The sequence below is a fragment of the Anser anser genome, assembly GCF_964211835.1.
Source record: "Anser anser genome assembly, chromosome: 1".
Classification (NCBI taxonomy): Eukaryota; Metazoa; Chordata; class Aves; order Anseriformes; family Anatidae; genus Anser; species Anser anser.
In genome coordinates, this window is record NC_139720.1 from 74150276 (window position 1) to 74166997 (window position 16722).

Consider the following 16722-nt stretch of genomic DNA (forward strand, 5'->3'; position numbering starts at 1 on the left):
CCAGACAAAAAGCAGTTTAGTGATCATTCAGCGCAGGGACAGGCAAAAGTAACAGGCAAAAAGCTCATCTGTGTTAAAAAGAAAAAAATGCCAACATCCCAGCAAGGCCATCATTACAACACATAGGACAGGGGGCTCCTGGCTGTGCACCCGGTCACATTTGAGGGAAGGGGAAAGGTATCTGCTTGGAAAGGGGCTTCTCCCTCAGATTGAGACAAGCTGTTTAGTTGCAGTGCAAGCACGTGAAGAAGGGCTTAAACTCTTTTGCCACTGTTGGAGGTTTTCAGCCTCTTGGCGGACAACTTCTACCAGGGTGCATTTCCAAGGGAGGCAGGTAGGAAGGAATTGCAGGAATGCTGATGGCAACTCACCCATGGGACCAGTTCCAGAATGCTCTCTCTCCTGGGCTACCACGGCCCACCTGAGGTTAAAACCGTCTCAACTAAACCCTGCTCTGCCTCCTACCAGGAAAACTTGCTGCAAAATAACAAGGTCACAGGATCATTGCTCAGACATCTGGAAAGGTCAGAATGAAATATTCATGTACAACATGAATTCAGCCCCCTTCATGTTTCACAGAAAAGCCAGATGCAACATATACAAAAAGAGTGCTGAAAAATCAAATTAATAATAAATATATATTACAGTAGCAATGAAGAGGAATTCATTTTTCAAAGGACTGGTAACACAGAGGAGGAAAGAAAGCCCTAAAAGAACAACATATGAGTACATAGCTAGAGACATTCTTTATGAGATTTTATGGCTTCTAGTTACAGTGTTAAATCTCTACACCTACAGTTTGTCATGTCCAGACAACCACATGATGTTTAGTATAATCTTTACCCCTGCTTACCCTGTGTCTTGTGAGATTTTATATCCAAACATGAGCTCCAATTCTGCAACAGCTCTTCCATGCAGAAGCTTTTGGTCCTTCCATGAAGCCAGGGGGCATGACCGTAAGAGCACAAATTTACCCACATACCATTGAACCGCAAAAATGACACTGCACGAACATAGAAAATCTTCCTGGGCTGAGTCACATCCCTGTGTAAACAGCTGCAAGGCTCAGTTCTGTGACTGAGGAGCAAGCACGGGTGTAAGCCAACAGCCTCATATAAAGCCCGTGACTGCTGACCCCATCCATCATTATGACCTTTGAATCCTATCATTATGGGATATTGTAAAACTGGACGCATCCCACAGAACGGGCATGTTCATGCTCCCAGTTGGTCATAAGTGGAAGCCAAAAGCTTCTTTAGCTTCTGAACAGACATCTTGCCCCACACAAAAACCTCTTGCGTGCCCTCATGGGGCACACGAAATACTCCACAGGTGGACAGCAGGGCTGCCTCCCTAGCATATACACACTAGGAAGAAAGGCTGGCAGAGGACCCCAGCCCGACCAGCGGGTCGCTGTACCTTCTGACGAGGCACCTCTCGCCCAAAGGCCAGCACCACCGCAGAGGCTGATGGAAAGCGAACCCTATCCTTCCTTCCTTCCTTCCTCCGCCCTGGTCAGCCCCAACCACTTTCTCCCTCCCTTCTCCGGCAGGCAACCGCTGGGGCCGCAGGGAAACCCCCGCGGGGCAGGAACCGGACGGGGGCCGCTCCCTCCCGGTGCCCCCAGGTAGTGGCGGGCGGCGGGGCCGGGCCAGTCTTACGTACCTGGCGGGGGTACGGCGGGCGGAAACCACAGGTGCTTCTCCCGGCCAGCAGCAGGTCCCGGGGCTGGTCTCACCTGTGGGCGGCCGGAGGAGGGGCGAAGGCCGAGGGCAGGACGCCTCCGGCCGCCGGGAGGAAGCGCGGGGCCGTCCGCCATCGAGAGAGACGGAGCAAGGGAGAGGGAAGAGGGGAGGGAAGGAGGGAGGGGGAAGGGGGGGGGAGAGGGAAGGGGGGGGGAGAGGGAAGGGAAGGGTGGAGGTGGGGGGGGGGGAGAGAGAGGGGAGGGGGGGAGAGAGGGGAGGGGGGGAGGGGGAGAGAGAGAGGGGGAGGAGGAGGCGGAGGCGGGGAGAGAGAGAGAGAGGGGTTGCCCCTAGGGCTCGGCTTGGGGCTCTGAGAGGCATGGCAAAGCCCCGGGGCCTTTCGGTTTCTGTTCCTGCTGAGGGTTGCTGGAGGCAGCAGGAGCTGTGGCTGGGCTTGCTGTGACCCCAGGGTCCCTCAGCGTCCCTACTGCGTGCTCATGGGTCTGGGGGTAACCGAGTATCAGAGTAGTCGGTATCCGAGTTAGTCGGATTTCCAGAGGGGAGAAGGAAAATAAAACCATATGCAGAAGGAAGATATGGAAATTAATCACATTTTACTGCCTCTTTATTATTGGGGGGGGGGGGAGATCAGTTATCAAGTATTTGAGCAGCACCATCTGAGTACTGCAGGGAGCAGTGAACATATTGACAGAGAGCTCAGGGGGGATCGGCCCTGTGTGATTCACTCCAGCGATCTGCGGAGGAAAAGTCAAAAATGCAGCCCCTCGCTGCAAGGCCTGCATGTGCCGAGGGGCTCTGCGCTGTGAGTGTGCAGTGGCAGTGCTCCATCTGTCTGGAGAATAAACAGGAGACATCTGCCCAGAGGAATTTTCCAGTTTGTATACAAAAGACTGACGTTCATCATTTTCACATAGCTTTTTTTCCTAAGTGTATGACACCAGTAACTCCTCTAGGCTACCCAAGTGGATGTAGTCCCAAAGCAGGTAGGATAGGGTACAAAGTACCGTCAGCATCCTAATTAAATACTCTAGGTTGATCTGTCCTACAGTTTCACCTGGATTATGCCATTTTCTAACTGCTCCTTCAGACTGATGCTGGGAAACAGTCATTGCCAACAAGAGGGTGAGGGAGTAGGAAGTAAGCTAAGATAAATCAGTGGAAGGTGAAAAAAAAAAAAAAGGCATGAAAAAAGGCACAAAGACATCACTGAGTCACAAATTGCCGGCTGCTTCCACAATTCCAGGAAAATACTGCTGGATTCCCCTTTTTCCTGGCTTCTGCTGCTGGCTGCTGTCAGAGAGGGGATGCCAGCTCTGACCAGAACAACTGCCTGTACGGCTCTAGCTGCATTGCATGTCCCTTGTGCCATCTTTTCCAAACAAAAAGCAGCTCACTGTGGACTCCCTCCTGCCTCTGACTGATGCAGTTTCTCTTCTGTCTTCTGTCTGTGTGGAGAAGCCTCCTCCTTACTTTATTAGAATTAATAAGTATTTTTGCTAAGTGCACAACTTTGTATTTCTTCCATTAAATTGCATGTCATTTCTTTCTCCAGTCAACAGACTCATACAATTCCTTCCATGGGGTATTCCAGTCCTTTTCTGTTGTAACAGCAGGTCTTAGCTTTATGTCATCAGCAAATTTCATTAGCACACTCATGTTTTTTGTGCCAAGGTCACTAATAAAATTTTAACTAAGATTAGTTCTGAGATCAGTCCCTATGGAACTGCATTAGTAACCGCCTTCCATCCAGAGTTTCCCCTTCAGCACACGCTATTATCCTTACTTTTTATGTCTTACATTCATCCACATCTCTCCATCTTAATTAATATTTTCTCACATGGCATCCTCTCAAATGTTTTATTGAAGTCCAGGTAGATTTGATCTACCATATTTTCATTGTTTGAAAAAATGATTTATCAGAGAAAGATACTGGCTTAGTCTGGTATATTCTATTCTTGGTGAAGTCCTGCTGCATTTTAACTAGTTTTGCATTTACCTCCACATCTTTAATTAGGTTTTCATTCAGCATTTATTTTAAAGCTTTGTGTACTAATGAGGTCAGTTAAAAGAGCCTGTAGTTGCTTGGATCACTCCATTTTCTCACCAAATCCCCACTGAAGTCTCTGGACTTTTCAGAGTCTTTCCTGAGCTGCTGTTGCCACTAGGTCTGACCTGAAATTAAAGCACAGCAGGCCTATGATTGATTTTGGACTTACTCCTCAGGCTGAAAAAGCCAAATGTTGTATTTTTTTACTTCAAAGCCTGCCTCAAAGGTTTCTTCTGAAAAATTGTGCATTCAGATTGCCTAGTTCCCAGATTTACTTCCAATCATGCCTTCATGATTTTATGCATGTAACCTGAATGCTCTGACATTGCCTTGCATGTTTCAAATGCATTGTTTTATATTTGTATTTTTATTATTTTAATATTGTGTCTGCAACCACAAAAGAAAACCTGAAGAACAATGCTTCCAGTTTTCTCTTTATTAACACTTCCACTCAATGGATTTAGAATAAACCTTATTATTTTAAAACAAAATCATTTTGCTTGTGCAATTGCAGACAACTGCCATCTCAAAATGAGATGTAGAAGTGAAGTTCATGGGTGAGAGTTTGTCCTACAGATGAGAGCTATTTTGCTCATGTTAGTCTGGTCTAAAAGAGATCTCTTTCTGTGGACTTTGACACTTTCTTAATCAGCTACCAATCGATATGAGTCTCCAGGCAGCCTTCTTCCAGATGGTAATGACTATGGTGAGGTCCTTGCTGAGACTGACATTTAATTCCTCAGAGCAGTAGTACCAATGGGAGGGGAGGACGGCAAGTCCAAATTTTTGGTTGGTCTACTGTACTTCTACATCCTTCACTGGGCATGACACTCTCCTTGATTGTACCTTAGCCCTTCTGTGTCTTTCTGCATGTTTCAATAAACAGGTTGTTTAGAAAGAACTTTAGATGGACACCTGTCTATCGCCTTAAGCTCAATTTGTAGAGAAGAGGTTATCTAGAAATTTTGAAGAGCGGGAACTTCCAGTAACAGATCTCCTGAGCAGCAAAGTTCAAATCAGAGCAGTGACGACTGCAAGTCATCCATTGTCACTGGAAAACTTTGGTGCTGACTCAGCTGCTCATCATCTCCTGTTGGCTGAATGCCCACATAAGGTGTATACCGCTGGTGTTGTTTTAACTGCACGGGTAGATGATCAATATTCTAGGATCATAGCTAGGATCGAAAGCTAAGTATAGACTAAGTATAAAGCTAAGTATAGACTAAGTATAAAGCTAAGTATGGACTAGAGTTTCAACACAGAAAGCAAGTTTGACTGATAAAATAGTGTAGCAATATCAGGCTATCCGTTTTTACTTGGTAAAAGATGGCCTCAGTTTTTTAGCTCAAAATGCAACAGGTTTGCATCATGGGTGTCTAAGATATGTTTCAGCACTGAGGGAAGCTGACTTTATGGGAACCAGAGAAAAGATCAACAAAAAAAGCAAAGTCATGTTTTCGAGTAATGCTGTGGCATGTTTACTAGGCTAATGCTTACCAGGATAAGCTTATTAAGTTATGTAATCTTTTTTCTTCATAATAAGAGAATATGATATGGGTGAGTGTACCCAATCTGACTCTCAAATGTGTGTATATCCTAGCCTTTCATTTTATATGAACAAGAACAAAATATATGTTATTTGTCATCTATAAATCTGTAATTTATATACAGTTTCACTTAAGGAATGTAATTCACTATTGTTACACTTTGCTTTAAAAAAGTTGCAAATGAGAGCCTTCTAATACAAAAATTACTTAATATGGGTTACCGTGTCCCTTATTATTAGGTATGTATTATGATGTATATTGTATCAGTTACCACAATGAATGTAACATATATACACAAATCCAGTATTCAGCAGTGTTCTCTGAATGCATCTGTAATTTCTAAAATGGCAGTGAAGTACTACGGTATGGGTAATAAAGCAAAAACATAATTTAAAACGCGAGAAGAAATTCCTGTTGTACCACTTAGAGTAAGAATAATATACAAGTCAGTAAAAAAGAACTGCTTGTTTACTGTTTTTTTTTCTTTAATACCTCCCCCCCTTCATGCAGCTTGCAGAGCCTTCCATTGCTGCAGAACAGAACAGAATGAAGAAAGCTGTGATTTGAAAGCAAGATTTAAGTGACTGAAGAAATATCTGAATTTTGTTTTTCCTCTCCATTTCCTTTCACACATGTTTATGAACTCACAGTTGGATTTCCTCAAACAGGAAATTCCACAGTAATTACCGTTAGTGTGCTATGGTAATAGCAGTCCAGTGAATCCACAGGCTCTTTTCAGAGTCACTCCCTTTTAAAGGAAATAAATGCTGATATGGGCCAAATCCTCTGTTGCTGGGTTAATGTTACCACATTAAGCAGCAAAAGCTTTTACTCTGGCAAATAGCGTGCGTGCTTTTTTGAAACAAGTTAATTATGATGCATAGATTAACTGAAAGAGTAGTACTTTATGACCCACAAGTACTGCTAGAGCACTGCTGTACAAATATATTTGTTGCTTTAGAAGATAATGTAAATGGAAGCCGAGGTGATCTGGGCTGGTAATTCCTGGAGGGCAGAGATAAATGAGGATTGAATGAGAAAGATTATAGGTATGGATTTTTCGGAGAGATATGTTCTGCAACCAAAGAATTCAGTAAGAAGCACATTGGTCCACCTCTCAGTGTGTACCACGTGTTCAAAAAGTTGCACGCTTCTCAGTGGGAAAACATGACAAAATCTGTCCCTTGTGAAGACATAAAAGATCTGGTCTTCAACCAAAGAGAGAGATTTAAATCCCTTTCCAAGTTTTTTAACAACTAATGAATAATCTTGGAACCAAGTTCTTTTTATCAATTTCTTCAGCTTTTGTCCAGAAGCCTATTCATGAGTCTTTCTACCTCATATTTAACACCTTCCTAAATTATGCATTAGGTGATGACTTACACTTTGCTTTTTGACATGCATTCATTAATCGGAATTTGTCCCAAAGTTATGGACCATAAAGAGCTGGTTTGTGTCAGGTCATTGTCCTGGTTCCAGTTAGGACAGAGTTAATTTTCCCTCATAGTAGCTGGTAGGGTGCTATGTTTTGGATTAGGGTGAGAAGAGCGCTGATAACATGCTGATGTTTTAATTGTTGCAGAGCAGTGTTTACACCAGGCCAAGGACTTTTCGGCTTCTCGCTCTGTCCTGCCAGCGAGCAGGCTGGGGGTGCAGCAGGAGCTGGGAGGGGACAGACCCAGGACAGCTGACCCAAACTGGCCAAAGGGGTATTCCATACCATCTGACGTCATGCTAAACAATATATAGGGGTGGCTGGCCGGGGTGGGGGGCTGGCTGCTCGGGGATAGGCTGGGCATCGGTCAGCGGGTGGTGAGCAATTGCATTGTGTATCACTTGTTTTCTTACACATTATTATTATTAATACTATTATCATTATCACTATTATTATTATTATTGTTATTATTATATTCCTGTCTTAATAAACTGTCTTTATCTCAACTCACCGGCTTCACTTTCCCGTTTCTCTCCCCCATCCCAGAGAGGGAGGGGGGAGGGTGAGCGAACGGCTGTGTGGTGTTTAGCTGCCAGCCGGGTTAAACCACAACAGTCATGAACAGCTTGGATCTGAATTTCTACCAAAAGCTTTGTATCAGTTTTCATCAAGAGTTTCATCTCGCACAAATTAGATGTGCAACTGTGGGATGAGTCTCTGTATAGAAGGACATTATCATCAGAACAGGATTTAGATAAGAGTTCTTCCCAAAACAGTTTCCAATGCAAATAAAACAGCAAACTAGAATCAGCACATATGGCAGTAGATTTTTATTAATTGGTTAACAATTCCAATAACATAGATGCCTACATCATCAAAGTTATGTAAACAGAGCTCAATCACCATATGGAACTAGACCAAGACGCTAATGGGCAACAAAGCAAGGCGATCCTATTCATGTTCCATATGGCTTCTGTTGACTTCTATCTATTATACTGAAACTTTTATGTAGGCTATTATGGAGTATCATCTTTTGCTTTTTAAAATGGCCAAATGAAATTAGGAATCGAAGTGTACTCTCAGTGGAACAAAAATTCGAAAGGAATGTAAAAAGAACTTAAATTGGAATTTATATATATATTTTATATATATATATCAGTGTTGTGCTTGCTTGAACCCTACTATTTTTTCTCCTATTTGATGAAGATGGTGGGTAAACTGAATCTTACTCCATTTCCAGGACAGTCCTGTTAAAGAGCCCTTTCATCAGCTAAACTAAGAAAAGAGGTCCTTTTGTTATAGCAGGACTATTGCGGTAACAAGCCTTAGGAGAGAAACACAAAGGCTACAGCAGCAAATACAAGCAAAGGTATCTATTTACACATTCCTTTATCTGCACCATTCCAAGTGCATAGTACAACATGGATTATTTTCCTCTCTGGCGAGACAAATGGACATAGATTCTTATTCCACAGTCAGAAGGATAGAAAGACATAGACACTTTGAGGAATTCAGTTGTGAGGAACAAATCACTGTTCTGCAAAGCCCGATGCTTTTCCTGCTTTCAGTGTGAACTTATATATCATTTGGAGCTAATAATTAACAGATTGGATTTTTCAGACAGATGTGTTAAGTACACCTTTTGAAAATCAAATGGTCCTTGCAGAGTGAATTGCAAATGCAATGTGCTTTCCCAAGTGACACAGGGGTACAATCAGAGCACAGTGGCTTTCAGATCCTAGTCTCAGTGAGTAGGGGGAAGAGATGAGGAGAAAGCACAAAGAAGAGCCTTCCATCTACTGGAAGCTTTATTTTTAACAGCTGATTCACAACTGTGCAATCTTAACGGTGAGTTTCATCTGATAATCACTACTTGCAGAGCCCCATGCTACTGTATATCACAGCATCTAGCTGCAGATTGGGATGCTGCACTGATACAGGGTCCAGCCTCAAAGCACTTTCTCTCCTCCAGCATGCTCAAAACTCTTATTAAGCAGTCAGTGTGCAAGATAAAATTATTTCAGAAATGAGGTTGGGGGAGCATGGTGTTGCCTTTATTTTTCTTCCTTAATAGGACGGTAACTTGAATAACGATACCTGTTTGAACTTTGGGCCCCACATGTAATTCATTTTGACTCAAATCTGGTGCCTCTCTTATGGCCAAGTCAAGCGGGTAGCGTTGCTTGTTTCCTCAGAGATCTTGTAAATCTGAAGCATGTACCTGCAAAGGATGAGCTCCACCTGGCTATGCACAAAGAAGAAAATTGGTCTACACCATAAAGCATGCATCACTGGTCTTTTTCATGTCTCCCATCAATGATAGTCTTCTGAATAAAAGACAGCAGAAGACTTGCATGCTTCATTCCCCTGACCAGATTTATATACCGCAGCAGCACCCTAGCAGGTGCTGAGGTTTGAAGTCTCCCGTTTGCATTTTTTTTTTGTCCATGAGCAAAAGCAGCTGGTGAACTATAGGGAAATTGCAAACTTTTAAAGAAAGGGCTTAATCCACCATCTGAAGTTCACAGAAGCATTAAGTCATTATTCAAATGAAAAGCTGCTTTTACCTATTAACATATTTTCATCAACAACAAAAAAGCAAGATGCTGATATGAGGGGAGATATGTGTATTCTTATTTATATGGTAATTGAATGGTCAGGGAATTTGCCTGTTATTTTCCTAAGACATGGCATGTGTCAATTAAAACTATGTTGCGCTACTGTTCTAATGGAACCTGGCACCATTAAGAAATCTTTTCTTCTTCATAAGATGTGATGGGGAGAGAAGCACTGAAAGTCAACCAATTTACGCAACCTACTTTGTAATATGATTGCTGGCTTTTGCCTTTCTACAGACAAAGCAAAATTAATAATTCTTCTCTGTAACAAGTGACAAGAAAATTATTTCTGTCTATCAAGCACATCCTAAGTAAGAGTAAGAATATTGTTTCCCCTCCCATAAACTTGCATATTTAGAGTGTTCTTAGTAAAATCTGGGGCGTTATAATTCAATGGCTCATATTCTTTGTCAATCAGGCTTCTTTCAAGAGTGAAAACATTTTAAAAAGCCAGCATACAACTGCAATTCCCTTTCGTCGAATCAGCACATGCTGTAAATCATGGTGCAAAAAACTCGGGCTTCATTTCAATGGGCAGAGTTCCACTGAAGCTGATGGTGCTGTGTTTGGGCTGAACTGGGTCCAAAATGTCCAGCAAACTTCCCTGCAAATGCATCATTAACAGCAATAATGGTCAGTGCTGAAGAGACACCCTGAGAACACATACCTTGTTCTTGTAAAAGAATCGTTTTAATACCCTAGTTTCATCACTCAGGCTGGAGCTACTGCTTAGTATTCAAGCTGGGAGATCCATTCATCACTGTTTTATGCCTACCTGGATTTCTATTCATGCAAATTCTCCAGGGCCTCACCAAAAATAAAACAAAAAGACAAATCACTGTCCAGTGACGTAGGATTATTAGCATTTTTTGCTGAACATGCTTACACGTATGGCACTAGTTTTCTGACCTACGCAGCCTTAGCCTGAAAAGAGAGGAGTTGAGGTGCAGAAAGGAAAACTATAGTCCTCTCATGAATTTCACAGGTCAAAACCATCACTTAGAAGGGGTTTGATGGGGGAGTTGTAGAAAAAACACAAACAACTCTGAAGAAATTACTAGAAGGTGAATTGCCTAAATTTCAAGGTATGGTGCCGAGGCATCAAATATAATACAAAAGGAAAAAGCTCAGATTCACAAGCTGCCTGATGCCCCTAAACTCCACTCTTCATGAGTTTCCATCAGAGCACAATGGGGATTTCACTCACAGAGATTCAACAAAGAATGTTCAATTATTATTATATTTTATTAAAAACAAACTTGTTCATAAGACAGGAAGTATTCATAAACCAATGGAATATATGTACTTACAGCTAAATAGTGTGTGTGTTGGCCAAAGCAGTTGCAGACTGCTTTGTAACTTTTGTATTTTGTAACTGTGGAACTGAGATAATGGGGAACTTGAGTGTGTGACTCATAAGCAGTTTGACTAGCATCCAACAGTGCCAGAAAAAAGGACCAAGGAAAAGCTATGCTGGACACTGTGTCTCTGTAGGATGAGCAGACACAGAGGAGGAAGTCTCCCAGTGTATTTGTGGATTGATTTAAAGCACCAGAGTGTTTAAATAACTCTGGTCTTAGCTGAATGTGTGATGAATGGGGTTCGTGTAGTATTTTGCATATGGATGAGGTAAGCAGCCACTTAATAATTGCATGTAGTTGCTGGTACTACTACTATTACTAGTACTATTTGTAGTTACAATAGCAAGTACATGCCCTAGCTAAATTCAAAAGCTTATGGTGTTTTATACTTTATATATACCTAACTAGCAAAATTGTGTCCCCAGAAAATGACACCTAACATCTTGACAACACCAGAAAAATGCAAGGCTTTAGTTATATTGATATACCTACTGTTGTGCAACTATTTCTAGAAGTGGATGCTGATACAAATAGGAATAAGGTGTTCTTCCCAGACACTGCCATTTTCATCACAGAAAGACCAGGATTTCCACAAAAATATTTAGGGTTGTTAAAAAGATATGATCAAATAGAGCCTTAGACCAGATTCATGTATTGTCCTTGTACATATTCAAGAACCCTACAGGCAGTCATATGTACCAAAAGGAGAAAGTTCAGATTTAAGCAAGATGAGATAAAAATCAAACACAATAAGGAAGAAATGTTGCACACATTCACACTGGGAGTGGAGATTTTCCAAAGTACAGGATTGAAAATTTTATAACATGTAAATGTTTAAATTGCAATTTGTCAAAGGGCAAATGAGCATCATGCATTATTCTTGGAAACATTAATTTCAAGTTGCACAGTATTACAGAATGATCCCACTTTCAAAAGTCAGAGTTTTTAATAATAATTAAAAAAAAAAAAAAATGAAAGGCATTTCATTGCATCCATTTAATCATAGTCTGAAGATACCAGTCTGGGAAAAAAAAAATAAGGAAAAGCCAAATGTAAGAGAAAAATCTGAGTTTAAAATGAGGAAAAAGGAATAAAATATGAGTTAAAAAAATAATCATGAAAAAATAGGAAATGGTAGCTGGGGGGATGCAGTTTTCCCTCCCTTTAAGCTATGAAGACAAATACATTTGTTATATGCCCCTTCAGACAGGTAGAGGCCATGTGCAAAGACAAGGCTGGGACTCAGTGCAGAGCTGATTAACTGGAAAGAAACTGCTGAGGGTAAACACTCACGAATGCCTGCAAGTGGAGCAATGAGGCTGCAGGAATCCAGTGGTTAGAGACTGTGGGCTCTGCTGAAGCTTTCTATGGCAGAGAATGATTTTTATGACCAAAGACCTTAGGGGGAGGAAGGATCTTCTGGACCAGAACAATGACTGCTGCTACAAAGCCTGTCAGAGTAGTATTGTTTCGTGGAAGAACTCTACAACTCAAAGCAAATGAGTTATAAAGTAGGTATGGGGTTTATTTCGGCACCGGGCGCATGTGCGATAGCTCCCAAAGGCACGTGCACCCTAACGAGGCAACTTGCTTTGGTTATATGCAGTAAAGAGTTACATATGCATGAAGTTTCCCAATACGCCTATACATATTCATAACATATCCCCGCTTTGTATTAAAATTAGCTCCAAGAAGTCATTTCCATAAACTCCTCCCATCTGCGCCTGTGCAGTGCCTTCTGGTGGTGGTCGTCGGGATGAATGTTGATAACTCTTTTCATCATCACTAGTTGACCCCCTGCCTTTGTACAGACTCAGCTGCTCCTTGGCTCTCATCCAAACCACAAGGTCGGTCTCAGCTGGTTTTTGAGACAGGTTCCCTGTTTTTGTCAGGAAACATCCTCTGTGAGGATGTTCGAGATGTTTCGAGACTCCTTGTTTCGGTTAATTTGCACAGTAGTAAGCAAAGACGCTCAGCAATATCTATTTGAATGCGATTAAGCGAGCCCCCATTCTTCCATTCCTGGCTTTAATAATTACGATTGTTTTATTTAGAAATCATTAATGCGATTAAGCAAGCCCCCATTCTTCTATCCCTGGCTTCAGTATGGGGGTAACACTTTATTCATAGAAAAGTTTGAAAAATCAGGGGAGAATGGCTGGGAGACAGAGAAGACAAAACAATGCTATATAAGGACTGAATGTTGGAAACAAGGAGTTTATAATTTATTTCACAGACCTTTACATTTTTCATGCGTATTTTCTCTTTAAGCCCTTGCCTGCACTCCCAGAAATCTTTCAAGACAGTAGAAAATAAAACCTACCCCATTTTCCCACCTCACTGTAAGGAATAGTCCAGCAATTCGTGCCACTAAGGGGTGTGAAGGGTTAACATTGAGGCCTGGGTTTAGGCGAGAAGAGAACAAAGGGATTTCTTCAGAGAAAAACTGCTGACTTTGCACAGACGTGCAGTAACTTCTGACAGCCGGCCAAGAGACCACTAGATAAGGAGGAAGAATATGAGCCTCCCTGTCCGAGCGGCCCCCGAGAAACTAACAGAGACTGATAAGCAGGCGCACCTGGGAGGACTTCGGATTCGGGAAACCAATTATAATAACCCTGCCTCTTCTAGAAGTAGTAATGAATATGTATTAGCCTAGGAGCATAAAAACCAGCCGCCTTACGTAACAGGTGTGCGTCCTGGTGGAGCAGAGACTCCCGGCGCACCCAGCGCTGTTTCCTTGCCTCTATTCATTTAATAAATTGTAAACTTTGATTGTAATCCTATTTGGGACTCAGTCATTTATAACAACTGGGGGCTCGTCCGGGATGGTCTTGGTTCCTGAATTCTGACTTGATCTAGGAGGGGCGCCCCCACCATTTGGTGGCTCCTGTTCGAGTCAGGTCGGGGCTAATGCCATCTTGAACCTGAATAAGGGCAAGCAAAGATTTAGATTTTTTTATGAGCTCCCTTTGCCGGCTGCAGCACTATATTTTGCCCATAATTCTGCGCGCGAAGATCCGAACGAAGATGACGGAGTCGTAAGTATTTAAGGCGTATACCGTTCGGTTGGGTGGGATTCGGTTGCCTCTGTGTGTGAGAGTGTGACTGAGACGGAACATAGTTCCGAAGCGATTGTGGAGGTCTTCTAACCGCGGTTCCAATCTCCCACGAAGGACTTGGCCGGTGAAGGACCGAAGCGATTCCTATAGGATTCGTGGGTGGGTGATAGGTCCTAAACCCCCTGCAAGACACTCTCAGTAAGGCAACCAATGGCTGTAGGAATTGCCACAGTAAAATTCCTAGATGGGTCAGACAAAATTGAAGACCCGGGACCAGAGAAAAGGGAGCAAATTACCAGACATACCACCAGAAAGTCCATTAGGGATAATGATTAGAAATTGGAACGATAGGGGCCCCAGAAAAGGGAAAAAGTAAATTAAAAATGGTTCAGTATTGTATGACAGAATGGCCAAAGGAGCCTTTAAGACCACATGTCTTTTGGCCCGTTTTCGGATCCTTTGAAGACTGGGTTTGCCAGGCCTTAAATATACATGTTAATTCAAAGGAACCTTTTAGCCAGGAGGAAAGTGATTATGCAGGATTATGGATCAGGATCTCACGTCCTTTTCCAGCCTCAATATTTACATTAAAAGCAGACGAGAAGTTTGACGAAGAAGAGAACAAAAAAATAAAAAATAAAAAAAAAAAGGAAAAAGAAAAAGATGATGAATGGGAGTCATTGGATAACCTACCACCTCTATATCCTAACAATCCACCCCCCGTGGTGCATCTTGTAATCCTATTTTGTTCTTAAATGTTTTGACTGTGTCAAGGAGGAAGGTGGGAGCATTATCTAAGTAACAGTTTAGAAGATTGGGTATATTCGCGGTGGTGTTTGGTCAGTTTCCCAAGTATCGGGGGAGAGGGGCTGACTGATTATCAAAGTGGTAGAACGGAGAGTCACTTCTTTGGTGGTTCAGGCCTGAGCCCTGGGAATTCAGCCCTGAACCCTGGGAGGGGGAGAGCGAATTTATTTAGGCCTCAATACCTTTTTAAACCCCCATCTTGACGGATACACAGGAGTGATTCCTTGTTTTGTGTAGGCTTACTAACAAAGTGCATGAGAAAAATTAGCATTTGGCTTGAAATTCGGTCTTATTGAAATGTAAATTTTGTGGGAAAGGTGTTATTGTTTGTCTAGAAGACAGAAGGCTGAGTGCTTCAGGTATTTTTCCGAAGTCCTGCGGATTTATGATTGGAATGGGGCTCATTAATAATCTGAAATAGTAAAGTTTGTATGTGGAAAGAAGAGTTTAATCCCAGAGAATTGGGACATTTGGGAAGAAGATTAGGAAAAGATAGTAAAAACCTGCAATAAGAAGGTTTGCGTGGAAATTGAAACAAGGGACAGTAACTAATATAAATAAATAAAAGGGAATGGGAAATCAAGGAAAAGGGGAAAATCCAAAAAAAAAGACGTCAAAAAAAAAAAAGCCTCCTTGGGTGCATATTGGCACATTGGAAGGATATTGTTAGAAATGGGGGCACAGAAAGCAAGAGGACTTTCACTAAGTATTGCAATCAATGGTGGCCACTATATAAACTAAATGGCCACTTTATGGATCAATCGACTATAACAGTGTCTTGCAATTAATGTTTTTGAGGAGAGAAGGAAAATAGGATGAAATGTTGTATAGTGATATGTTGTTTCAGCATGTTGGAGGGAAAAGGTTTGGAATTAAGTTGGCCCCTGACTGAGCCTTTGGTGTTGGCATTAGAAAAGTACGGGCTGGAGAAAGATAAAGGAAGTGTTAAAAGGATTGTTGAAGGTGTTAAAGGTTGTGTGGCATGTAGTATTTAACAGAGCTGTTTGAAGTTGAATGAGCAGGGAAAGAGGATGTAGGAATGTTAATAGTTCCGTCTCAACCCGAGGCTGAGATCTCTAAATCGCGGGTGTGAGCCCTCTGGGGCAGGGGGACCGTGATCGGTCCGAGAGAGTTGTCGTGGAAACAGAAAAGCAGCTAACTCTTGAAACAACCTGAGTTCCTGTGTGAGCTCAGATTGCCAATGGGACCGCTCAGGGAACTTTCAAAGATTGCATTCCCCTGACCGACCCCCTCACTGAGACCCTAATCACCCCGGAAATTATGTAAATACTAAAATCTGGTTAAATTGGCTATTGGGAATTGAGAATCTGTTCCAACAAGGTCCAAAAGAAACCCCTATGGAATTTATGGAATTTTTGAATTTCTGGACCAACTTTGAAATGCAATGAGAAAAAAAAAAATGGACCTGGCTTAAAAAAAAAAAAAAAAAAAAAAGAGAGAGAGAGGCAACTGGCTAGCCTCTTTCCAGGGCAATCAGCCCCTGATATCAGAAAGAAATTGTCTTAGGCTGCAGGACAAACTTACAACAGTCAGGAATGATGGGCACCTGGGGCATCTACCCTAGCAGGTCCACTAGTTGAAATAAAGCTAGAAAACGAAGACAGAGGCTTGAATTTTTTGTTGGTTATGGGAGCTTCTTTCTCTGTGTTAATTAGGCTGTAAATGTAATAGGAGCAACATATTCAGTGTTAAATAGTTTAAAAGGACGATTAGGAACTAAGACAACTACAATAATTGGAGCCACAGGGAAAGAGGAGGAATGGTCATTCTTACAACCCCTTGATTTGCGTTTTGGGGGTAAGGAACTAACCCATGAATTTTAGTATGTACCAGAATGCCCGATTCCACTCTTGGGACGGGATCTATTAGCCAAATTAGATGCAACAATAACCTTTGAGGATGGAGAATTAATAATGAAGGTACCTGAGTCCAAAGTAGGCCAAATCCTAATGATCAAAGATAAACCCTTTGTTAATATTCCAAGAGAAGTAGAAAACGCAGTTATAGAAACAGTACGGGAAACAGATGTACCAGGGAAGTCGAAACTGGCACAACTGGTAAAGGTGGAATTAAAGGAAGGAGCCAAACCTGTTTGAATCAAACAATATCCACTTAAGATAG

General features: G+C 42.1%; 1 protein-coding gene across 19 annotated transcripts in view; it reads right to left on the reverse strand.

Moving 5' to 3' along the window:
• The window catches only part of ARHGAP8 (Rho GTPase activating protein 8), an 84474-nt gene extending 82601 nt beyond the window's left edge, over positions 1-1873 (reverse strand). For 8 of the 19 annotated variants that reach the window (XM_083821090.1, XM_083821085.1, XM_083821081.1 and 5 more), the window contains exons 1-2: positions 1666-1805; positions 372-477 (exon numbers count right to left, since the gene is read on the reverse strand). Coding sequence is in view for 10 of the 19 variants with exons in the window: in XM_083821086.1 (XP_083677212.1) it covers positions 372-375 (4 nt within the window). In the remaining 9 variants the exon portion in view is untranslated. The other 11 variants (XM_083821083.1, XM_083821092.1, XM_083821091.1 and 8 more) reach the window with 7 other exon arrangements.
• Positions 1874-16722: the final 14849 nt, after the last annotated feature.